At 33.5% G+C, this 26,322-nt stretch overlaps 3 protein-coding genes across 3 annotated transcripts; all 3 read left to right on the top strand.

Annotated features, from left to right (window-relative positions):
- The first annotated feature begins 1,744 nt into the window (after positions 1-1,744).
- LOC145120260 (peroxisome biogenesis protein 19-2-like) lies at positions 1,745-3,770 on the top strand. The gene is made up of 5 exons (XM_079056076.1): positions 1,745-1,991; positions 2,120-2,171; positions 2,735-3,023; positions 3,112-3,428; positions 3,632-3,770. Exons 1-5 carry the CDS (start codon positions 1,952-1,954, stop codon positions 3,675-3,677), a joined length of 744 nt encoding a protein of 247 aa, XP_078912202.1. The 5' UTR covers positions 1,745-1,951; the 3' UTR covers positions 3,678-3,770.
- A 714-nt stretch (positions 3,771-4,484) lies between these two features.
- Positions 4,485-5,096, top strand: LOC145122281 (uncharacterized). Its single transcript, XM_079057905.1, has one exon. The coding sequence runs from the start codon at positions 4,485-4,487 to the stop codon at positions 5,094-5,096; it is 612 nt and encodes a 203-aa protein (XP_078914031.1).
- A 4,754-nt stretch (positions 5,097-9,850) lies between these two features.
- LOC145118705 (vacuolar ATPase subunit F family protein) lies at positions 9,851-12,619 on the top strand. Its single transcript, XM_079054390.1, has 5 exons — positions 9,851-9,988; positions 10,693-10,773; positions 10,956-11,037; positions 11,147-11,229; positions 12,291-12,619. Exons 2-5 carry the CDS (start codon positions 10,711-10,713, stop codon positions 12,453-12,455), a joined length of 393 nt encoding a protein of 130 aa, XP_078910516.1. The 5' UTR covers positions 9,851-9,988; positions 10,693-10,710; the 3' UTR covers positions 12,456-12,619.
- The last annotated feature ends 13,703 nt before the right edge of the window (positions 12,620-26,322 follow it).

Here is a 26,322-nt window from a genome sequence, read left to right as displayed (position 1 = left end):
TCATTTTGAGGTAGTTTCGTTGCGTTTTTGGTCCCTCGGTAAACTGAAATGACTGTAATACCCTTATGATTTTTTTTTATGTTTTTTCTATTTAATTTAAATGAAAAGAAAATACTTAATTAACTTGGGCCCACATCTCTCTCTCTCTCTCTCTCTCTCTCTCTCTCTCTCTCTCTCTCTCTCTCTCTCTCTCTCTCTCTCTCTCTCCTATACACTATTCTCCTGCACCATCACCCACTGATGAACTCTAAATTGAGAAGATGAACTCCAAATTCTTCCCCGCTGACTATCGATTTTTCAGTGACATCCGTTATTTATTTGATTCCATTAACCCCTAAACCTATAAATGATATAAAACACACATACGAAATCGATTTTTCAGAAATCAGTTGTTCTTGAAGACCCATAAGCCTTTTTTCAGATTCGGAATTTGATTTCTAGTTCCAAAAGCAAACCCAGACATCCATTTTTTCTTGAAGAGCAAACATAAAATCGATTGTTTGTATGCGTGTGTGTTTGACTTGAAGAGCAAACATAAAATCGATTTTTCAGAAACCGATTGTTCTTGAAGACCCATAAGCCTTTGGTCTGGGAATTTTCAGAAAAACACATCCAAACCCCCCTTGTCATCATTAAATTGATCATCCAAACATCTTTTAAAACTGGATAAAAAAAACCCACGATTCCATATCTAAAATCAATCAATAAAGGTTCCAGATCCAAAAAAACTCATTAAAGGGCACAAATCAAGGTATCTGGGAAATGCCTACCTGCATCTCTACATCCAACCTGGTAAACCTCATATAGTATCCTAAAGAGGTGTAAAACATAGCTGGTAAAGTGATATTGAGTTGGGAACAAAATTTAAATCGAACTATGGACTTTGGGAACAAAATTGTAATCGAAATCTGGAGTTTGGGTTACAGTGGAGAAATACGAAAGGGAAAGGAACAAAATCGAAATATAAAGTTGAGATCGTCGCCGGAGGTGTGGATGGAACTTCCATCGTGTCATCGTCCCCTGAATATGTAAGAATTTGGGTTACAGGGGAGGAAGACGTAGACAAAGGGTTGGGTTTGGTCATCGTTGATTGTAGATTGTGATTCAAACGGAAAAAAAATGGTGAATCTTGAACCCTCACTTCGTTTTTTACATCTGAACTCTTCAAAGATGTGAGGCTACTGTGGTTTATCTGAGGAATTTTGTGTGTAAGAGATCTTTTTCTGTTTGAAGTTGCAGATACGGATTTGTTCTAGTATACTTTTGTTCCTAATTGTTTGTATTTTTTGCATAAATAAAAAGTCATACGAGAGAGAGAGAGAGAGAGAGAGAGAGAGAGAGAGAGAGAGAGAGAGAGAGAGAGAGAGAGAGAGAGAGAGAGAGAGAGAGAGAGAGAGAGAGAAGGTGGGTCCTCTCTTTATTTATCAATTATTAAAATGGATAATTATATATATTAAATTAAGAAAATGAAAGAAAAATGAAAAATAAATACATGAGGGGCATTACAGTCATTTCAGTTTACCGAGGGACCAAATATACATCGAAACTAGGCCAAAAGGACTACCAATCCAAAAAAGTCGAGGTTTGGACCAAACCTCAGAAAAAATACATAACACAGGGACCATTTTTGCAATTTTGTCATTTTTATATTGAAACACATAAAAAACAATTAATTAAAAATATGTTCTATACGAATAACTTGAAAATAAAATAAAATTTAGATATAAAAAGAAGTTAATCTGAGCCATTGATTTTCATCCTTTGCACAGCCGGGGTAGCTCAGAACCACCACATCTCCGACTCCTGTCTTTTACCCCCGTCGGGCGACGTCACACTTTCTCCCAATAAAGATTTCGCCCTTTCTCCCCAAATTCTCTCAATCTACACCACATTACAACTTTTTAGAGACAGGAGAAGTGTTATCTAGAGAGAAACTCAAGGCAAAATAATCATGGCTGAGCATTCAGATGATTTAGACCAACTTCTAGATAGTAAGTTCACTCTTCTCTCCCCCAATTTCGTTTGTGTTTTGTGTGTTTTGTTTGACATCTTGAAATCACTCAAGTAATCGAGGTTTATCACTCACGCTGAATGATTCTATTTGTTCATATGTAATTAGGCGCTTTGGATGATTTCCAGACCCTAAATCTTGCATCTTCTTCGTCTCAGAGGTTCGTAACAATTCCTAACTCTTGAATCTTGATTAAAATCATCGAGATTACACGCTCTGGCGGAGGTCAATTATGACCCCAGGAAGTGAATTTGATAAATTGAATTGAAATTCAATTGCTTAGGTTGGCCTTTTCTCGTAAAACCTAAGTACCTTTCATATTCAATACAGAGATGGGATAACAAAATCAGAACAATCTCTATTTCTAGTTAATTTGTTGCTTAACATTCAATTTTCAACCAATTTTCAGTATAAGATTATGGTTTGTGACATAGCAGTAGTTATGAAACACTTATAACATTGATTTGGTTCACAAGATTTACTATTTCAAAACATATATTACGAATGGTTCACATTTTGAATCATCATACTTGGTTATCTGTGGCAATAAGAAAGATTTTGGACAAATTGTGGGTTGTAAATTCATATAAAAGCATTACACTTACCTCTTTTTTGTTCAAAAAAGCCTCAAAACTACGTTGTTTTGGTTGATTCTGAACCTATTGAAGCTTTTCCATGTGGTTTGAGCTATAATACTTTGTTTTTTTTTTTGGGTGATAAAAGTAAGGATGATGAAGGGAACAAAGGAGAGGCATCTCTAATGCCAAGTGGGGTTCAAGGATTAGGGATGGGTTTGCCTGATTTAAGAAGCAAGAACAAAGGAAAGCAAAAAGTGTCACCAAAAGTGTCGCATGCTTCTGAGACTCTTGATAAGTTGAGAGAACAAACTAGGGAAACTGTTAAGGGTTTGGAATCTATTGCGGGTTTGAAATCGGGTCCCATTGATGGTTTGGGAGATGATAAAATGATGGAGGATTTGGTCAAACAGTTTGAAGAACTTGCTAAAGGCCAGGTACTTTTTATGATCTTCAATACTTTCATTATATGCTTAATATTATATTTAATTATTAACCACTAAATATTGTTTTCTTGTTGTGAAGGATATGGAGTCTTTAGTAGAGACAATGATGCAGCAACTTTTGTCTAAAGAAGTTCTTCATGAACCCATGAAAGAAATTGGAGAAAGATACCCAAAATGGCTACAAGACAATAAATCCAAATTAAGCAAAGAAGAATATGATCGATATTTTCATCAACATGAGCTCATAAAAGATTTAAATATTGTTTATGACACTGAGCCTGATAATTTCAACAAGATCATTGAACTCATGCAAAAGATGCAAGAATGTGGTCAACCCCCAAATGATATAGTCAAAGAGCTCGCTCCTGATTTTGATATCTCAGCTCTTGGTCAACTGTGAGTTCTTCTCTTCAGTCTTCATTTCTTGCTTTTTATACAATTTATTAAATCATTTCAACTTCTGCACAAAATGTATGATCAATAGTACAAAATAACAAATTAGGATGCATAATGTTCATTTTGAATTGTGAATGTATGAATTTTGACTTATGGTTTTATTTAATGTCAATCTGATTTTATGATTTCTTGGCATCATGCAGGTCACCTGATATGGCTGATTCTCAACAGAACTGCTGTATAATGTGATAATCTTTTCTTTAATTTCGCTATATTGTTCTTTTATGAGATTGTGAAGAAAATAAAGTTGTTTTGACATTTTAAAATTGACCTTTTCTTATATGGGCCTGTGTTCATGACTTTGTATTTTTCTTTTGAGGCCAAGAAAGGAACCCCATTTGTTGGCTTAAGCTGTAGAACATGACTCTTGACATGACAGAACATGACAACAAGTATAAAGTTTTTTTTACTGTATTTGACATATATTGGAATGAGACTCACACTGATAATAATGCGACAAAAATTGCCATTTTTTACCCCTCCCTAAAAAGTGAAAGGTGGGACAGTGACACAGTGTGTGTGTGTCTCTGGATCTTTTATCTGTGTAAAAGACATGAATGTCTGCAATTTTTATTCATATTATAAAGACTGTAGTGAGTGTGTGTAACACGTCCCAAGAATCTGAATCAATTTAGAATAATATTAGTTCGACTTATAATGGAATTAATATATCAAGCTTAATCGAACACCAAGTATATTAAAGTCAGTAAATAAAAGAGGCACAAGTTTTTATGTGGAAACCTAAATCGGGAAAAAATCACGGGCGGAGGAAATCGAGAAACAATCTACTATATTTTGCAATGATACATGGTTTGGATAAATGAAGTGGTGGTATCTGTTTTTTGATATGTTTAGATTGTTTTTTGACGATATCATGATAGGGTTGTATTCTTCTTGAACTATATATGTATATATAACTCTTTCTCTTTCTAGTGATGTTAAAGTCACCTCCCACCACCAACTTTGCAACTTTGCAGAAATGTGCTGCGGCCATCAATGGGGGAATCACCCGACACCATGGACGACTATATGAGAATGTCCGAAAGAACCGCAAGGGAGAGTTTGTATACATTGTCAAGGGGTGTTGTTGAAACATTTGGAGACGTGTATTTGCGGAAACCTTCGTTGCATGATTTGCAAGAATTGTATGCAGCGCATGAAGAACGCCATGAGTTTCCCGGAATGATCGGAAGCATTGATGGCACACACTGGAAATGGAAAAATTGTCCGGTAGCATGGAAAGGGCAATACGCAAGTGGTCATCACGGATCACCTTCGTTGGTTTTAGAGGTTGTTGCTTCTCAAGATTTATGGATTTGGCATGCATTTTTTGGGGTTGCGGGTTCCAACAACGACGTCAACGTTCTTGATCAGTCGCCAATATTCGACGATCTTTTGAATGGAAAGGCCCTGGATGCTCCTTTCACAGTGAATGGAAACGAATACAAATATGGATATTACCTTACAGATGGAATATATCCTCAGTATTCTACATTCGTGAAGGCGTTCCGCCACCCGGTTGAAGAACGAGACAAATTTTTTAAGAGAAGACAAGAAGGAGCACGTAAGGATGTGGAACGTGCTTTTGGAGTGTTGAAGGCGAAGTGACATATAGTCGAACATGCAGCACGACCATTGGATTTAGAAACTCTACGATATATCATGTATGCATGTATCATAATGCATAACATGGTAGTAGAAGATAAAGGGCGAAATATTGCACACTATATCCCAACGGAGCCCAGGCACATTCAATTTCAACCAGGAACAACAGATTATTTGCATCGCGTTGTTGACATTCAGGACGCAAATAAACACAGACAACTTCGAGAGGACTTGACGGATTATATCTTCTATGGTAACAATAACGATAACGAATAGCGTTGTATTTTTTTTTTTTTGAATTTGGATGTTATTTTTTTTTTTTGAATTTAGATGTTATGTGTAATTTAATCTCTATGTTAATTTTAATCTTTAAAAATTATTATATGTTATTTATAATTTTTAAACATTATGTTTTATTTATTATGTTATATTTAAAAAATATTTGTCTAAATTAAAAAAATAAAAAATTCGAAAAAAAATAAAAAATAAATTATAAAATGGAAAAAAAAGTTGGTGTCATAACAAAATACAACATGGTGACCATTTCCCCACTTGGTGTTATAACACCATTAATGATGTGACATGTGATGTGGCACCAAAATGGTGTTACATCTAGTTGCCCACACCTAGTGCTCTAACGGAAACCATCAGAATAATTATTTGTTTTTTTTTTTTAAAGGGAACCATTAGAATGACTATCTTTAATCATGGATAAAAACAAATTTAGCAAGGCTAATATTATTATACAAAGTTATATTGTCATGGTAATAATCAATTTTTTTTTCTACTAATATGATTAGTACGTTGTATATATTTAAATATATTGTGAACTTTGATCCATCAACTATAAAAATATAAGTTGAAATCAATTTATTTATAGATAAATTGGTTTAAACTATGTGAACATATGCCAGCATAGGTATCCTTTGTGCTGATGCAATATAATTTAAAAAGAAAAAAGTGAGAAAATGAGGATAAAGTTTGAGAAGGACAAAGCAAGCACAATAGATAATTGTAATTTCTAGGTTGTTCATCATATCTTCGCATGAAAGATATATTATAGAGAAAATTAGAAGAACGATAGGGGTGTCCAAAAAAGGCATAATCATTAAAATTATATTAAGGTATAATAATACAAATTTTGTTAAGTTGTTTAGATGTTGTTGAACAAATTTTCAATTAAGTGTTAAAAGTCTTGGATCTTAAATTTCTTTCTATGTGGATAAATAGTGTCAAACATTAAGATGATGCAGTTTATTATTTTTTAAGATAGTACAATAAATAAGAAATATATATATATATATATATATATATATATATATATATATATATATATAGGCTTAGGTTATTCTATTCAAAGTAATTATTGTGTTATTGTATGCATAAATGTGGGCCAATCATTTTACTTATTTTAAGAAAGTGATTAATACATATTATTAAATTAAAGATAATTGAAAAATACCATCTAATTTCATTCTAAGGGTATTTTAGACAAATGAGATAATTTTAAAAAAGGAAAATTCCATATTTTTTGGGATAATTAACTCTCTTGATTTTAAAATTATAATTTTTTTAATTACTTTAATTTTAATTATAACGTAATTTTTATAATTAAACCCGATTTTATTCTGTCAGAATGACATTCTTTTTATAATGATATTATATGAAAATTCAAGTCATAAACTAATAAAGAGACTTACTTCTCGCAGAATAAACAAATTTTTAGATACAAGTTAAATTTTTTCTATCACATCCTTGAAAAAATAAAAAAGTTTATATTTTATTCTATAATAATGAAACACTCCCTAATAACAAACAAATATAATATGTAGATTATTCTATTGGAATATACTATTACATATACTCTTATCATTCTATTATATATTAATCTAACAGAATATGACAATGAGTAGTGCATTTTTATGGATGATCGGTGACCATTGAGGATTGTTCATGTCTATCCCAAACGCATTCATCCAACCTTCGAGTCATTGATCATCATGTACTTCCTTCATTCTATGAGAATAACTGTCATGAAAATGAATTATGTAAGAATAAAACTATGTGAGAATGCTTTTATACGACAAAAATAAAACAAATTTTAGTAATTCTAAGAGAACTCATACAACAAGATAAAATCAAGTAACACAAAATAACGAACTTATAAATTATTTTTGTGTTCTTCAAGAATTTGAACATCAAGTTCTCTTTCAGACATTTCTACAGACACCTCGTGTGCAATATTCTCGTAGAATTATTTTTGTGTTCTTTAAGATTTCTACAAACCCTTTCAATATATCACTACATAATGCACCACCTAATGCACGAACTAGCTCTCCCTTGAAAAAATATATATAAAAAATAAAATTACTTATTGTCAAAACTTAAGTTATAAATGCATAATGAAATATGGACATACCTTAAATTTTGCCCTCTCACGAATGAGTGTAAGAGATGCCTCCATGACTCGGTTCTAACCCTTCTCTATCACATCCTTAGGAACACTGTTTAATGTGTGTAGATAATGAATTCCTCTTCTCCCAATCTTCATCATGTTTGTTGGATAGATATCTGTTGCAGCTACAAGAGAGAACAAGTTAAGTAAAATGTTTTTAAGGTGGGAACTATGCTATCTCATTTAGTTAGCCATTGTATCTCAATTTTCAAGCAATTTTGGTAAGAAAAAGGGTGAATTTGCAGTTTTGCTATTACTATCTAACATACGGTTGAACTGGTCAGGTCGTTTTGGCAAACAAATATTTTCCCCCAAAATGTTCCATTCAGATGTTGAGCAAATACACCGATTGAACAAGTAATCAATAGTATTTTAGATTACCTAATGTTTTAATCTCAACTATTTACTGATTAAGAATCACCACATCAAAATTATGGACAAAATTTCCCTTAAACTTTCAAAACGGATAAAGAGTTTAACTGGATCATATACACTACAAAAACAATTACACGCAATTCAAACATGGACCTATTACGTATATCTCGTCACGAAAAAAATTCGATGTTACTGATATACATATGAATCGGTTTCAAAGGTACAGTTCTGTTTCATCTCAAAGAATTTCAACTCGTGAAAGTTAAATTAATTCCACCAAAACAAAGAAATAGATCAACACATACGAAAAAAAACAGAGCATACGTAAATCTAACGAAAACTATGGGAAAAACTGAAAGGATAAAGACGTTACCAATAGATTAAAGCGTTATCTAGAGAGAAACTGAGATTCAGAACAGCGGGCGGGTATACAGGTGAAATTTTGGAAAAAGAAAATTGATGATTGATTATCTGATATGAAGATGGTGTTTATATATGTGTGTGAGTGTATTGGGGTGTGTGTCTAAAAATCGCTATCCCATAAATTGATGTAAAATAGCTTTAAAATTTTGAACACAATCAGATGAACAGTAACAATTGCACATACATAAATAACTAAAAATCGATTTAAACTCGAATCAATGAGTAATTTCACGTTAATAGGAAGAAAACTAACCTTTATTGTTTCAGGTCTGGGTTTGACGATACGCTGTTAGTGACAAAGGAAGTAAAACCGCAGTAACGATCGCAATCCCTAATATTCCATTAACGATCGACGTAGCCTCGATCTGTCTCTCTTCCGCTTCGACTCTTTTCTCAGCTGACTCAATTACTTCCTTCGCAATCTCCAACGCTTCTTCCTCTGCCTTCTTCAGCTTCTTCCCCAATCCGAAATAGTCCTGTGTCCTCCGCCATCGACGGTATCTCCATTGTCGTAATACTTGTAGGTTTTATAAACTAGAGAAATTAGGTTAAAAGTCAAATACCATAATTATAGGGATTATTTTTGGTAGTTACTAAACAAATTACTATATTACCCTTATTTATTTATTTAATTATTTAATTTTTTATTTAATTTTGATTGACTCACATTTATGCATACAATAACACAATAATTAGTTTAAACAAATGAACCTAGCTCTCTCTCTCTCTCTCTCTATATATATATATATATATATATATATATATATATATATATATATATATATATATATATATGGGGTTTAAAGTTGGATATTAAATTGAAAAACAATGAGAATTCTTTGAAAAAAATTGTAGAAAAAAAAATAGGAAAATATACTAAAAAATCCTTATGTTTAGGCCCTCTAATCGATTTAGCTTTTATTTTTTTTTAGTCAAGTAAGGTTTAAAAACCGACAATTGTATTCATTTTAACTCTTTTAACTCATAAACCGATCACAAACACAATATACTGATTTTTTTACAAATAAAGCATAAATATAAGGATTTTTTTTAATATATTATTTTTAATTATTTTTAATATTATCTTATTATCTTGTTTTTGTCTAATATATTGTATTATCTTATGGTATTTTTTCTGACAAATAAAAAAATCCTTATATTTTTGGATTTATTTTACAAAAAAGTCTTTATATTTTATTGATCACTGTTTACCGGGTAAAATGGTTAAAATGGATACAATTATCGGTTTTTGTAAATTAACTAATTAAAAAAAGATAAAAGAGTAAATCGATTATAAGACCTAAACATAATGAATTTTCATTAGATTTTTCTTTAAAAAAAAAATTAAAATTTAAAGAACAATTGAAATGAATCCTTGGAAAATAATATTTTTTCGAAAATTGAAAAAAAATTGTTGGAAAAGTTCGTTTAGATTTTAGAAGATTATGAATTCCCCTTTATATAATTAACTTTTTAAGTTTATCAATATATCGTAATGAGCTTCGGTCGACGAAAAATTAAAGGAATTTACAATCAATATAATCTTTCTCATATCTCACGATATAAGTTCCAGATAGAATCTCATCGCTACGATCGTTCGAAATCATCGTGTCCTGCTTCTCTGTTTCTCGATCGCCAATAGGTATCATCTCTCTCTCTCTCTCTCTCTCTCTCTCTCTCAGCTGCTTCGAATAAGACCTCTGTATCCATGTATGATCCAATGAGTTATCTGAATCTGTATGCATATACCAACAGTGCTATCAATTGAGTTCAATCTGGATTTCGTTTCATTTCGACCTAAAACATGCTTATTTTGCTTGCATACTTCAGATTTAGGCTACGGGATCAAGTTCAACATAGGAACCCTAAAATTTGAATGCTGATCCGTGTTTCCTAGATTTTATATCTATAAGCATCGGATTACACTGATCTTTTAGTGTAGAATTCGTCTTTGAATGTGAGGTTTCAAAGTGATTATTCTGAATTGCAGAATCAAAATCAGATCATGACATGATCGTTGATTATATCTAATCATTATGACCCTAAGTATTACTGTTGCTGGCTTTCAAATGAGGCCTTAATTGTCATAAACATTCTACTGTTAGATTTGGCCCTAATTTCTTTGATAGTCAATGATAGTGGGGTAGCATATTGAACTATTTGTTTAAGAAAGACATGATATCTTGTCCAATTTATATTTGAATTCAAGTTATGCATAATGTCAATATTGTTGGATTAATAAATACATTATACCTAAAGAATAAAGATTGTATGATAAAAGAAAGATTGTAAATTACCAACTATTGGTTTATCAGCTACTGAGTTAACATACATTTTTTTCTGCAGTTTTATCTTGTTTCTGAAATGGCAAACCGAGCTCAAATCCCTACTAACAACTCAGCACTTATTGCTATGATTGCTGATGAGGTAATAACTGTTTTCTAATTGATGTGTGTATTCATTTTTGCTTCTGTAAAATCTGTATTTTTACTTACTACTTCTCTAATCATTTTACTAAAACTGTCACTCAAGTGATATCTTATTCTTATTCATTTAAAGCTTGATACTTTTCTATATTCTTGTAATAATAGTTTATATATCTGATGTAGGACACCATAACTGGATTTTTACTTGCTGGAGTAGGCAATGTTGACATAAGGAGGAAGACAAATTACATGATTGTGGATTCAAGTATATTATTTGTTCCTTAGAATTTTTCATCAAGTTTCTAGATGCCATTTTTTTATGCAGTGTTGACATAAGTCATAATATGCATAAATGTTGTTTTATTTTGTTTCAGAGACAACTGTCAAACAAATTGAAGATGCTTTTAAGGAATTCACCACAAGAGATGATGTAGCAATTGTCTTGATCAGTCAATATGTAAGTAATCATAATGATTCTTAAAGATATTTGAGATAATGATAGTTTATAAACTTTTGATAAAATTGAAGGAAATAGTTAATGAGGGCAAATTTGTAAAGAGTTAGGACTTAATGTTGAAAGCTTCCTTTCTCCAACTTTCTTAAAGAATGGCTAAATGGAAAAAAAGGTTAATATCATAAAAGACCTTATATTTTGTGTTTTTCCGCATTAAACCTCAACTTTATTTTTTTTCCTGAAAAAGACCTTGCATTTTTCCATTTTTTACGATTTGGCCCTTTTAGTAGTTATCTTCCAAAAAGGTTAATCTCATAAAAAACCTTATATTTTGTGTTTTTTTCGGATTAAACCTCAAATAAATTTTTGCGTAAAAAAGACCTTGTATTTTTTCATTTTTTCCGAAAAAGCCCTCAACTTTGTATTTTTTTTCCGAAAAAAACCTTCAACCTTCTAAATGCTTCCAAATAAACTCTCAACTTTTTTAGTTTTTCTCAAAAAAACCCTCACATTTTACAATTTTTTTTGGAAAAAAAATGACTAAAAGGGCCAGATCGGAAAAAATGAAAAAGTACAGGTCTTTTTCAGGCAAAAAATAAATTTGAGGTTTGATCTGGAAAAAACACAAAATGTAAGGTCTTTTATGAGATTAACCCTTTGAAAAAACTTGTAAAATTTGGGGGTTTTTTTTGGAAAAAATATAAAATATTGAGGGTTTTTTTTGGAAAAAATTAAAAGGTTGAGGATTTTTTCTGAAAAAAAAATAAAAAATTGAGGGATTTTTCCGAAAAAATGAAAAACCACAAGGTCTTTTTCAGGAAAAATAAAATAAAATTGAGGTTTAATACGGAACAAAAAAACTCAATATATAAAGTCTTTTATGATATTAACCCAAAAAAAAAGCAACAAAGTTTCATTTATTTGTGTATTACAACATTGTGCTTTGCTTTCGATGTTTTTCTTATAAAGGACATTTTACTTTTTCTATATTAGGAATAAATGAAACTATGATGCTATAATAAACAAATAAATGAAAGTACATTGTTATTTATATTGTTGCACAGGTTGCAAATATGATACGGTTTGTAGTGGATAGCTACAACAACCCAATTCCAGCGATTTTGGAGATTCCTTCAAAAGACCACCCGTATGATCCTGCCCATGATTCCGTTCTATCGCGTGTCAAATACCTTTTCAATTCCGATTCCGTTGCCGGTGACAGGCGTTGAAATCATTCAATTTTTTACTTCTCGTTTCATGTTTTTTTGTCATCATATCATAAATTTTACTACAATGTGTTTGTGTGTGTGTGTGTTTTGAGTTCTAATTATTGCACACAATAAAATGTCATCTTTTATACAATTTATTTAATCGAGTGTTCCAATTTACATCATTAGAGGAGACTCAAAAAGTCATCTTCAAATATGAAATTAGTTACGTGTTCACTTTAGTATTGAAAAATAAAGGGATGTTTGATAATTGCTGACCGAGTCAATTCTGACTGAGTCAAGGTTTGACTGACACAACCCTACCAAGTAAGAGACATATCAAACAACCCTTAACTGACTTACATAAACTGAATTACATTGATCACGTGGATGGTTTTGGAACATCATTATCATCGATAGTACTGATAAACCTTGTGTAAGAGAGTCCACTGAGGTTTTTGTCATGTATAGGTCCACATCTAGTTTGTCATTTTGTATTGTGAACAAAAATCATATTTTATAATTAATTATTACTTCACCATAACATTGAAGAAAATATTACTGTTCATCCATTTTGGCGCTTTTATTAGGTATTAGTTAATTATATATTAATAAGTATCACAATACATAATCAGCAAGAGTATATTATATTAGATAAAATCACTCAAATATGTCGTTATTTAACAATAAGATATTGAAGTATTTTTAAGTAAAGTTTATGAATTTAGTAACAAAATTACAATAAGTTCATGATTTTCTTCGATGTAAAGAATTATAATGAGTTTAGAGAACTGAAATAAACATCTCAATTCATAGAGAAACGACGACTATTCTACACTAGATTGTTTGCCACATCATCCAATATTAATGTCTCCAAAAAGCTAATAAATCATTTGCATTCAATATTTGTTCAATACAAACAGTGGTTATTACATGTAATAGTAGATGTGAAGCACCCTTCAGATCCTATTTCAGAGAGCCACCATTGAAAGAGTATGCAAGCTATGTTCATCGTTTACAAAAGCCATGGACCTCCCAGCATCAACCAACCTGTCATAAACCAGTCGGCGAAATCGACCCCATCTTCTTTCTCCTTCATTATCATCTTGTAAAGTGATGATTCTGCTCAACTGAAAGATGAAAAGTCTTGAATCATGAACCATGGTCCCGACAATGTCTTGGATTGGTCTCAAATTCAACATAACTTTCAAGAAGAAGGGCCATATCAAGGTGGCTAGAATTGGTGTAGTAGTAAATCGATAACACTTTGATAACCATGACAGTTTTACTTTTGCTAGAACAAGAAGATGCATTATCTCTTTGATAGATGAAAGAAATTTGAGTTCTAAAGAACTTCGTTGAGAAAAACAAAGTGTGTGTGTGTGTGTGTGTATATATATATATATATATATATATATATATATATATATATATATATATATATATCATGGTTGCAAAAATCGCTCGACGGTAGCTCGACGGTCAACTGGTGTTAAGGGATTAATCGGTCTTAGTGGGGATTAATCGGGGACCATAGATTATTAATAAAATATTAAAATTAATTAAATATTAATATATCTTAAGAAAAACAAGTACTTCAAAATTAGAAAATAAGAAAATTTGTAATTTGGAAATTTGAAAATTCAAAAATATGAACATTTTGATATAATATTTGAAATTTTGAAAATTTGAAAATTTTGGAGTAAAAAAAAAAAGTTGGTTTTTTGAATTTTTTTTAAATTTTTTTGACCTTTTTTGATTTTTTTTGACTTTTTTTCGACTTTTTTTGACTTTTGTTGACCGCTTAATCCCGCCAAAGCCGATTAATCCTAAATTTCCGATTAATGCCCTAATCTTCAACGGTTGGAGAACGTCAAGCGATTAATCCACGATTAATCGCCGATTAATCCCGATTTCTGCAACCATGATATATATATATATATATATATATATATATATATATATATATATATATATATATATATATATATATATATATAAAAGATAAAATGAGAACTTAGAAAAATTTTAACCTAAGAGCTTGAATTTTTTTTTTCTACATTATATTTACAAAAAAACACAAACATGAAACAAACGTGTATGTTGCGTCTAGTTACTAGACTCGCAAGGAAAAATTGCAAAAAAATATATTTTTATTTCATCCGCAGACTATAGTTGAATAACTAATAACATAACTCGTTTCGTATTGTTTTAATGTAGTTGTAGAGTGTTGGAAATTTTAAATGGAATAAACAAATTGGCTAGTTTCTATTATCCCGAAGAAATATTTGGTGGGTTTATAATGTTTTTCTCTTGATAGGCATTCAAAAGCTTTCAGTGGATCAATAGATGGGACAAGTTCACACATGTACGCCTAACCTAGCGTAGCACTAGTCGACGCCGCTAGTGCGTGATTTAGGCGCATGACACATCGGTCGCGCTAGTGCGTGATTTAGGCGCATGACACATCGGTCGCTGGGAGCTGAGGATCTTTTATTTTTGGTGAGTTCGGATCAAGTCGATTTGACCGATTCAGTCAAGTGGTTGACAGCCGTTGACTTCATGGAAATCACGTCTAAATATTCTGGAAGACCCAAAAAATGGTTTGTTTGGAGAGCAAGGCGTCGCCCTAGGTTTTCTAGGGTCCGGCCGATGAGGGCTCTTTTATTGTCTTCTAGGGTTTCGCCACCTATAAATACAACTCCTAGGAGCCGTATTCTACACACAAAAAATAACAACTATCTCTCTGTGATTTCTTCCTAGGTTTCTGAGTATTCACTTTGTGTTTATCGTTTTCTATTGTTGTTGGAAAACCGATAAGTTTGCATTAAATCATGGGGTTTTACTTTGTTGCTTACAACCAATAGAAGCGGAGTAAAAAACCTTTAAGGACATGAGTCTGATCCATGCAGTTCTTTCAGATCAAGATCAATCATCAACAGGTCGGTTTAACTTTACTTTCTCGTATTTACTTTCGTCCAATAACAGGACAATCTTCTTCTACCTTTCTTATAATCATACCTAATCAAGAAGGATTGATTTGGTTTCTGGACGAAACTAGGTAATAATAGTAATAATAATTGGATTTATTATTCGCAACTAATCGACATATAATTCTCTATATTATTTTTCGGTTTCATTGCGTGTCTATTGGTTCTGATATTCAACATTCTTAAAGGTTTTTACTATATTTATAAATCAACAGACTAATGGACACCCAAATCCCATCTGCTAGCCTCCACTTCATGAACTAAGAGTTTTCCAAGCTTAACCGTTTAGATGGTTAGAACTACACCCGTTGGGCTGAAAAGGTCAAGTCCATGCTTCATGTGCTGAACTTGCTTATGTTTTGGAGCCAAAACTGCCCCCAATTCATGTTGATCCAATCCCCAAAGCAGGGAAAACTGTGGACCCAAAGGTCATCTCTGATTTGAAAAAGCAAAGGGCCCTAGATAGAGAGTTTGGGGAATTGTGTGTAGGTCACATCAAGATTTCACTGTCTAATCGACTCTATGATCTTTACGCGTCGGTCAAATATCCGAAAGAGCTATGGAGTGCTTTGGAACTCAAGTACAAGGCACATGAAGAAGGTACTAATAAGTACCTTGTGTCTAAGTACCTAGAGTTTCAAATGGCTGATGTGAAACGTCCCAAAAATATGACCCGAAAATTTATTTTTAAAATAATTAAAGTTATATCCAACATTGTCAAACAATCCAAATAAACCAAAATATATCAATACATCTCAAAATATCATAGTAAATCACGAAATGCGGAAAGATGTGGTGTGTGCACTAAAATCATCCGGGGCTCTTCCCTTTTGATCCTGAAGTACCTGAAACATAAACTGAAAACCGTAAGCATAAAGATTAGTGAGTTCCCCAAACTACCCTATACCATACATAATAAACCACATACTGGACCCCCACCCTCCATCGGGCCCCACCTGGTATCGAGATCTGTCTCTCCTTAGGCCCCACCTGATATCGGGCCACGCCCACTATACACATAATCATGCTAATGTTGGATTAGTGTCTAAGTCCATAACTATAATTGGTATATACTTGACCCGACCCGACATGGTCCATTTGGGTTTCATGGCATCATGCATTTGGATAGACTAAAATGAGAGAAATAACACTTAAGGTTTATTAATATATTATAAGTTCTAATATATTAATAAGATTATTTAATTAGTTGATCAAGAATTAATCTAGAATTAATTAAGTGATCAAAAGAAGACTAATTAAATATATGGGTTGATTGTGTAAATCATCCATACTTGTATAGTGGGCCAAGACTCCATGGATTACCAAGTTGGGCTAAAACCCATAGGATGCTCCATGGTGTATTTGAACCCATGGATCCAAGGAAATGGAAAGCCATGACAATTAGGGTTTACCCTAATTGTAACAACTATATAAGCATCTTATTTTGTGCAAAATCGGCCACTAGAAAAACAAGAGAGGGCAAGCCGATTTCATGAAGTGATGATTTCTCTCTAAGTTATTCCAAGTGCATATGATGTTGTGTGAACCATTTGAGGTGTCACACTTGGGGAACTAGGCTCTTAAGCTCCATGGAATCAAGCACCAACAAGGAGGTATGTCATTCTACTAGAATTTATATTATTTGTACTTTATATTATGTTAGTTAGAACAATACCTTGGAAAATTGATATTTGCATGTATAATAGAGAAAACATAGATCCAAGGTATATAGGGTTGCATGTACACCTTAGGAGTGTTAGAATGCTCAAAACCCAACAGTGGTATCAGAGCCTAGGCTTGTTTTCACTTATACTTGATGCAAACTGCTTAAAAATCGAAGTTTTGTGCTGTCCGAACAGGGGACTCGACGAGTCCATTAAGGGACTCCACGAGTCCAAGACAAAATGCATCCAACTCGCCGAGTTGGTTCATGCACTCGACGAGTTGGACCCCAAACAACATATCTTCGAGTTTTGGTGTTGGAATTGGTCTAGAATCATTACCTTTGATTGTTTTGGTCTTATAAAACCTGTTTTTAATGTGGTAATGATTATGTTAAACCAATTTCAATGCTATAATCAAAGTTTCAAGTTTTATATATATTTATGTAATTCTTGAAAAATGTTGATTATGAATGTTCATGCTTATGAGTTTTGGTAGATCATAGGAATTATGTGCAAATTGTTTGTTAGTATAATTCTTGATCTCAATGAAATTGTATGGACTGCATAACTTGTCCTCAAGTTATGGATTACCAAAAGTTTTTTGTGTTACCTTGTTTATGAGTTGATTTAGATTAATAAAAAAAAATTATGTGTTAGTTGTTTTCAATCCATATTGATCTAAAAGAACTTCATAAAATATGTTTTTGTAACTTGTCCTCAAGTTATATGAAAAGTCATATTTATGAATCTTAAAAATCATAAAAGTGACATAGGTTACATAAAAATGAAGAGTCTTTTTCATTTAATTATTTTATGACTCCATAACTTGTCTTCAAGTTATGGATGTTTAAGAGTCACTTCTTTAAAAGTGTTATTAAAGAATAAGAGGTTACATAAAAATGAAGAGTCTTCATTTTAATGAACCATTAAACTCATAAGTTATGAAATGAAAGGTTTTGAATAGTTTCAAAACTTGCCCTCAAGTTTTGGAATTTGTAAAGTCTCACACACATTAATGCTTTAATTCCAAACCCTACAATTTTAAAAGTTAAAATTCAAACTTTATGGACTTCATTAAATTAATTAAAGTGTTTAATTAAAAAAGTTAATAATTCCATAAAGACATGGTTTAAGTTTAATTAAATTAAGAGTATAGTTTAATTAATTGATTAAACCACCAAGTATTTTAAATGTTTAAAATACACCCTTATACTATTATTATAATTTTAATTATATAGATATGTATAAGATAAAGTCAATCTTACCATTAGTAGACCTCATTCACGAAGCCGGTCTATAAGGGGGGTATAAGGTTACTGCCTATAAAATGGCAGTTTAATGGGTGTCCACTCTCACCCACCGCTTCCTTGACTGGTGGAGCGTCGTTAGCCGAACGGGTAGGAAAGGACTATAATTCTCCCTTCATTAAAAGTATAATGAAAAATACTAAGTAACTAAACACTTATAAATTCCCAATCTTAGTTACTTAGGAAAATATGAAATAGGTGTTAACCCATGAAATTACACTTTGTACCTTACCAAGTCGATTAGTGGAGCGTGTGTGGTTAACCGGCACACTAATATGGACTAGTAAGAGTGGAAAAGGGTAACTTGACCTTATTATAGATCGGTGGAGCTGTGTGGCTAACCGGCACATCGATTAGGTGATAAAGTTAAGGGTACCAAGTCAATTTACATGGTTATTCACACCTTGTTTGTGATCCTCGGCATCCCAGTCACAAACTTGAAAGGGCACAATCGAGATTCAAACATGCCATTGAAAAGTTCAATGTATCTCAAAAGAACTAGGAGTTTCAAATCCAATTAAAACTTAATTATATTTCGTTTTTCATGGTGGAAATTGGTAAATCGTCATTTACCTACCTTCAACTATTTTATAACTTGGATTACGGTATCCCTCTTCCAGTTATAAATAGGTTGTTGGATCCTAGCCTTAATATTTCATATTGGGTGTTATATTAAGGACTATAAATCAACTAACTTGAATTTCTCCCTTATAGATTTCTCCTTCAGACAACTATAGTCTTCCCAAATCTTTAGGAACAAGCTATCCTAATGAAGATGATATCCCAAATGGCAATCAAGGTGAAAGATCAATCCCTTTGTTGTGCATTAGTGGGACTGGAAATCATACTTCACTACCTCCACCTCCTCCAATAAATCTCCTTATCCCACAACTTTCAAGACTTGATAAGTTCTAAGTCACTCAATCCCTATTGGCAAACAAAGTCTGTATGTGCTTAGGTCTTGGAGATTAAGTCACATATTGACAAGCCGGGAGAGTCGGGTGTCAAAGTCTCGAGGTAGCTAGCTGTTGACTTGGTTCTTTAGTCACTTCCTGATAACAGACTAAGACATGACCCTCAATGATCTTACATATTTTGCTTGATGATGCTGAATAAGCAATGATTTGGAGCATTTGTAAAGAAAATTAGATTGGAAGATCTACTTCCCAAACCTATTTGGACACTGAAAATGGTAACACTAGAAGTCCAAAAAAACTTTCTCTTCCCAATGGAAAGGGATCGGCCATAGTCAACTCGGTTGACCAAATGGTAAAGAGAAAGGCTAAGTCTGAGATAGTCTCATGTACCATTCCCAAAGAGTCCATATGTGCCTATTGCCAAAGGAAAGGGGCATTGGTTGCGAAGCTGCCGAATTTACCTGAAACCTCATAAGGATGGTAAAGTCAAAAGTTTGACTCTACTTCAGGTAAAGTCCATTATCTAACTTTATTAAGTCTCTTTTGGAGATTCTTAATACATGATGTAATGTAGTTACATTTTGATGTTTTGAAGAATCAAAGGAAGCTTAAAGAAAAGGTGTGCTGATTCTGATCGCATGGTTCGATGACCAGAATTTTGAGCCACTACATAAGAGTTATGAGATATTGCTTAGGAATAGATAACAACAAAGTTTTCATATGAATTTGTATTGTAAGGATAAGTTTTTCCGCAAGTTTTAAAATAAAAGAAAAGCTTTGATTTTATTTATTTTAAGTATCCTTACAAAGGCATTTGTGAAAAATTGTTGTTTATATGTTTCCATTGATAAGCAATATTGGAAAATGAATTTGATTCTTTCGTTTGTGGTAGTGTCATAATTTATCAAATAAGGAAAGATTCTCATCACCCAAGTTTCAGTTGGATAGAAACTTGGAATCATGCACGTTGTATTGTGTGATGAATGAGATTTTTCATCTTTGGTAAATTAAGACTAATTCCTTGTTCACATTCGCATATGAGTCGAGCGAAGGACTAAAGGATCGGGTACATTAGGTTGTGCACTAGTCAGGTCCACCACAAAGGTTGATAAGATTAGTTGTTATGATTTGCTAAAGTTTAGTAAATATGATTATGCTTACAAGTTTAAGTGTAATGCTGAAACATTGGAAAAGTTTCAATATATGGCAGAATGAATAAGAAGAATCAAATAAGGCAGGAAGATAAAAGTTTCTCCAATCTGAAGAGATGGGAGAGTACTTGTGTATCTTGTTTTATAATTATCTTAGTGATTATGGAACCATATCACAATTGATCCTCTAAGGATACCTTAGTGCATTTGTTGGCTAAGGAGAGGAATCATGAATTGTTGAAATGGTTAAATCAAAAGATAAATCATACTTCGTTCCAAAATCAAATCTTAGAGTCATGCTCCAAGATTGAGCCTTGAGTGACATAATCTTTAGAAGGTTTAAAACACTTGTCAAATGTAGAGTAAAATGTTTTCTTACTCTTGTACATTTGAAATTGGTAAGTTGAGATGTTTTGGATAAAACAAGGACCAACTAAGGCCAATTGTGTGAAGTGTTTGTTAAAGAATCCGCACTATCTCTGGAATATTGGGCAAGAGAGTCTTATATGTCAAGAGGACAGTCGAAGTTTAAAAGATCCTGAAATAGTTTCAAGAACTAATTAAGAGTTTTGTTATTCACTAGCCCACGACTTGAGGTTTGTAACCTATCGTGTTGACATATCATATTTCTGTGCCCATTACAGTTAAAGTTGATGGGATTTAGGTACAACAAATAAACTAGAAACAATTCCTAAGTTCACATGCAACCTACTTTGGATCTATGTTTTAACTATTGAGCATACAACTTTGAATTGCAAAACAAGAACCCTAGAGGAGAGAGGCTAATTTCGAAATTAACAAACTAGGGTTTAGGGTTTACATACCTTTCAATTGTTATAGCAAACAATTGATAATCCCTTGATCTTGATCTTGATCTTCTTGGAAGCTTTAGCACCACAAGTGTAATGCCTCTAATGGAATCACACCCAAACTAGCAAGAAGGAAAGTAGAAGAGAGAGAGGAGAGGGAGTATGCAAAATCTCGGCCTTAGGGTTTCTTCAAAAGAAAGAGTGACCAAAAACATGAACCAGGAGGCTCCTTATATAGCTGAGGGATCTAGGGTTTAAGGGAAACCCTAGTTATCCTTTGCTTAGGGCCTAAGCAAACCCAAGGGCCTTATCCAAGCCCCTATGGACGAAATTATTAGGGTTTCCCCTAAAGATTTCGTCCACCCTCTTCCAAGGGGTTTCTAGAGCCTTCCACTCAACTATTAGATAATTGCAAACTAGTCCCTGCACCTTATAATTAATTCTTTTAACCCCAAAATCAATTCTGATTAATTTCTGGCTAACAATTAATTAAACATAATGATTTCTAATTAATATATTAATCCATTAACATATTAATAAATCATTTATATATATATATATTAATTTATTAATCTTATAAATTAATATCTCTCCTTTCATAATTTCCTTGTCCAGTTGCTAGGTTGAGGGCAACCCAAAAGGACTGTGCTGCTATCAATTCAAGTACATACCAATTATAGTTATGGGCTTTGCATATGAGTTCTGAGAGTTCTCAAATGATTGCATAAAAACCTGGAAGCAATGGTAGGCCCTTGTGCTGCCGGGTGGCAAGAAATTAAGATTGAACAAGTTCAGTCCATATGTGTTTGGATTTGCCACTAACCTTGTATTGTGATTATGGTTATGACAAATTCACATGGATAGGAACACATACACCATTAAATCTAAGTGTCATAAGGTTTGTCTCCGATTCATGAAAATGATGGTGAGGAAACTCTTTCACTAAGTAGATTTTAAGTAGATAGCAATTGTGAGAATGACAAAAGGTCTAAACATTATGATTACGACATCCCTCTTCATAATTGTTTAGACACACAAGTGAGCTATCTAAGTAAAGGTGTATGATTTTGATAAAGTCTTATCAAAGCATCTCATATCAGAAATCTGAACTTTGATAAGAAAGTCAATAAAGTATTGTTTTTCCTAGAAGTGCAGCTGATTTCTGAGTACATGTCAAAGCTAGTGGGAGCATAAGTGTTATGCTAGTAAGATAATAATCATTATGCTAGTGGGAGCATGATGATTATGTTGCAAGTTAGCAATGTTAATTATAGAAAACAAAAGTTTCAATTCGCTTTGAAAAAGTTGTTTCCCTATAATTAAGGGAGGATTTTATACTTCATTCCAATTCTACAAGATTAGATTGAGATTTTAATCAACTTTAGTCAAGGATATATATGAATGTTATGTTGGAATGGTTCAACATAAGGAAATTCTATATATGTTGTGTTCTTAAAATTTCGATTATGATTACGGCATACCTCTTCATAGTTCGAATTGTGAGAATATGGCAAATAAAAAATTTATAGCATGAATCGTGTCCCATATGCTTCGGGTATATGATCGATTACATGAGCTATAATAGTTATCCTTTCTAAATTTTCTTAATGCTTAGGGCATTAAGAGGGGAAAAGGGATTAGAACTGGATATGACTAAAATGATTAAACAATTGTCGAGGACAATTTGAGGTTTATCAAAGATTGGTTACTCATGGACAATTGGAAGTATAGAGTAAGGACCATATTGACATATTTTGAAAAGGGGCAACTCTTGTTCAAAAGTGATGGTCAAAATGGTAATATGGAATTATTTCCATAGGTGGAAGTTATTCTTTGAATCTGTGTAAGATTAGAGAACTTAATGCAAGAAGGATGTTCAAAGGATTGTACTTTGAATTTGAGACTTCGTTTCCATGGAATTGATCTCCATTGGAATTCTTTGTAATGTTTGTTGCCAAGTCTTTGTGACTTTTGGGTATAGTCATTACAAGTGGATCAATGCATATAAGTTTAGAATCTAACAAGATTACGGTAAATGACAAGAATTTGGTGTTCTTACATTTATTGTAAAGGATTTGGGATTGTGAAATGAGCATCATTGAAATATTGTCAATCGATCTGTTTCACAAAGAGAGAACCACATGTAAACATAGTGTGCATACTTGGAGTATGGCATAACTATTGTTTGGACGAACATAGTGTGCATGCTTGGAGCATGGAATGACTATTGTTTCAATTCAAGTATTAAGTTGATTAATCGAAACATGAATAATGAGTAATCAATATGGTGCTTAGATAAAAGGGTTTTTATTTACACTCAAAGTGTTGGGGCCATATAGGATTAGTATTATTCTTGTGTTTCACTTTGCATGTTTTGACTTCCAGAATAACTAGGTCATTCTTCCCGAATGACTAAGTTATTCAAACCATCCACAGTCGGTCATATGTTGGAAGTAGATATGAATCAAGACTGTCATGAATTTGGCTTGTATGATTGGTCTAATGTGCATTAGACATAGCAGTGGTTGCTACAACATTCATGAGTGCTCATAAGTTCTGAGTATTGGATTCAACCCACGCTCATTTGAATCACTTCATGGATTTTATCACGAGTGAATCATGAGAAGATAACATATTATATTCTTCAAACCTAGAGATATGAGTTGTTGACTATGAGTTGGTTATACATTGATTGCACGTAAACGCATTGTTAACTCGATGTTATAAAACGTGCCTTTGTGTATGATTCAACAAGTAGTCAGTACAAGCATATGAGTCGAAGTTTATCCATTTCTTTTACCTTCGGGATAAAAGCGATATCCGTGGGCCCCTCGATGATTTAGTGATGACAAAATGTAAGTGCTCGGCCGGGCCTGGACTGATTTGATTTGTTCAATTGGTCAGTCGTCATAAATTGGAAATCGGGAAACAACAAATGGACAGAGAGAATGATTATAATTCATGTCTCAGTCCATATGATATCTAGAATGGAGGAATATATGATCACTTATCTAATGGACGCGTCATTGATTTGTTCAGAGTTCGGCAACAGCTTTTAAGAGCTACGATTGCTGGTTAGGTTGTGAAGGCGTACTTGCAATAATAGTTATTAGACTTATCCAAGTGGGAGACTGTTGGATTAATGTCTAAGTCCATAACTATAATTGGTATATACTTGACCCGACCCGGCATGGTCCATTTGGGTTGCATGGCATCATGCATTTGGATAGACTAAAATGAGAGAAATAACACTTAAGGTTTATTAATATATTATAAGTTTTAATATATTAATAAGATTATTTAATTAGTATTGATCAAGAATTAATCTAGAATTAATTAAGTGATCAAAAGAAGACTAATTAAATATATGGGTTGATTGTGTAAATCATCCATTGTAACATCCGGATTTTCAGATGTATTATGGTGTAGGTTAATATTGTGATTAAAGGAGGGACTCGACGAGTTGAAGGTCCAACTCGCCGAGTCGAGTCGGGTTTCTCCCGTGGATTTAATGATTGGACTCGACGAGTCTGAGGAGAGGGACTCACCGAGTAGGCGCTGATTAGAGAAACCCTAATTTCTGGGGTTTGGGACCTATTTAAAGGCACTTATAGCCTCATTTGCGGCCACCCTTTCCCTGTAAGCAAACCCTAAAGGTCATTTGAGCTAGAAAGTGAGAGAGAAGCTATCTTGGGATTTTTAGTGCATCATTTGAGAAGAAGAGAAGGAGATCAAGCAAGGATCAAGAGGGGGAAAGTTGGAACCAGTGATAGATCGTCCAGAGCTTCTGAGGAAGGTAAAAGTCTGCACCTTTCTCATTATTTTGGTTAGATCTCATGTGTTTGGAGTTCTAGGGCTTTTACCACCTTTGGTTTGGGACTTTGAGTAAAATGGATTAGCTAGAAGCCTAGTCCTCAGATCTGGACCTTGTAAGGTCCCTAGAGTCCAAAGGTCCCAACTTTATTCGTCCAAATAAGGGTTGTTGTGCTTAACACCTTAAGAAGGGCTTGTTTTGGTATTTTGAGGCATTTATGCCATGCATGAATGTAAAGGTCGAGACTTTATGTGCCTATGGTGTTTTAAAGGGCTAGATCTAGGGTTTGGAATGAGAGATCTGACTTTGGATGTCTGAATGAGGAATCAGACCGAGGGGACTCGTCGAGTCCATGAGTTGACTCGACGAGTCAGTGAGGGTTTGTCCCGATAAGCTTGAGCATGCGATAGCTCGACGAGTTGGGGGTCAACTCGACGAGCTGAGCTGGACTGTCACGAGATTTCTGAGGAAAGTAAGTGGACTCGACGAGTCGCAAGGGTGCACTCGGCGAGTCGGGTCAAACATGGACTGTTGACTCGAGTTTGACTTCTGTTGACTTTGGGGCTTTGATCAACATAAGTAGTAGAGACCATGGAGGGGTAGAATGGTCTTTTATCCACTTTAAAAGTTAAAGGGAGGAAGAATAGCCTGCGGTCATTAGAGTTTTGATTAGAGTATCACTTAGAGATATTCATCCCTTGTGTTAGGTGGAGGCTAGTTCGAGATCCGGGAGCGGGGTCTTTACTTGCTGCTGGCCAGGTGAGTCTTCTCACTATACATTACCTAGAGTGGTATCTATATGTAGACCGGAGGGTCTTGTGTGCTATGTGTATGTATGAGATTATGTGCATTGTGATATATGTATGCTATGTGTTGTATAGACCGGACCGGAGGGTCCAACGACATAGACCGGACCGAAGGGTCCAACGATATAGACCAGACCGAAGGGTCCAACGATACAGACCGGACTGAAGGGTCCAACGAGCTATGACCGGACCAGAGGGTCCAACGAGCTACGGGACTGGAGGGTTCCACTGAGACACATCGACCGGAGGGTCGCACTGTAGCCTCGAGTGGCGTATGTGTTGTATGTGGTATTTTGGGGAACTCACTAAGCTTCGTGCTTACCGTGTTATGTGTTATGTGTTTCAGGTATCTCAGAGGATCACGGGAAGGCCCCGACTTGATTGTACACACCAGAGAAAGAGTTATGTTTTGAGGATCCTGGATTTTTAA

The sequence above is a fragment of the Lactuca virosa genome, chromosome 6 (genome assembly GCF_052849685.1).
Source record: "Lactuca virosa cultivar CGN04683 chromosome 6, Lactuca_virosa_CGN04683_v6, whole genome shotgun sequence".
NCBI lineage: Eukaryota > Viridiplantae > Streptophyta > Magnoliopsida > Asterales > Asteraceae > Lactuca > Lactuca virosa.
This window is presented reverse-complemented; position numbering and strand designations above follow the sequence as displayed.

Coding starts and splice junctions, on each gene's coding strand:
- LOC145122281 (XM_079057905.1), top strand. CDS start 4,485: ATGGGGGAATCACCCGACACCATGGACGACTATATGAGAATGTCCGAA.
- LOC145118705 (XM_079054390.1), top strand. CDS start 10,711: ATGGCAAACCGAGCTCAAATCCCTACTAACAACTCAGCACTTATTGCT. Junction 10,774..10,955: donor TTGCTATGATTGCTGATGAG/GTAATAACTGTT, acceptor TATCTGATGTAG/GACACCATAACTGGATTTTT. Junction 11,230..12,290: donor TTGTCTTGATCAGTCAATAT/GTAAGTAATCAT, acceptor ATTGTTGCACAG/GTTGCAAATATGATACGGTT.
- LOC145120260 (XM_079056076.1), top strand. CDS start 1,952: ATGGCTGAGCATTCAGATGATTTAGACCAACTTCTAGATA. Junction 1,992..2,119: donor TTTAGACCAACTTCTAGATA/GTAAGTTCACTC, acceptor ATATGTAATTAG/GCGCTTTGGATGATTTCCAG. Junction 3,024..3,111: donor AAGAACTTGCTAAAGGCCAG/GTACTTTTTATG, acceptor CTTGTTGTGAAG/GATATGGAGTCTTTAGTAGA.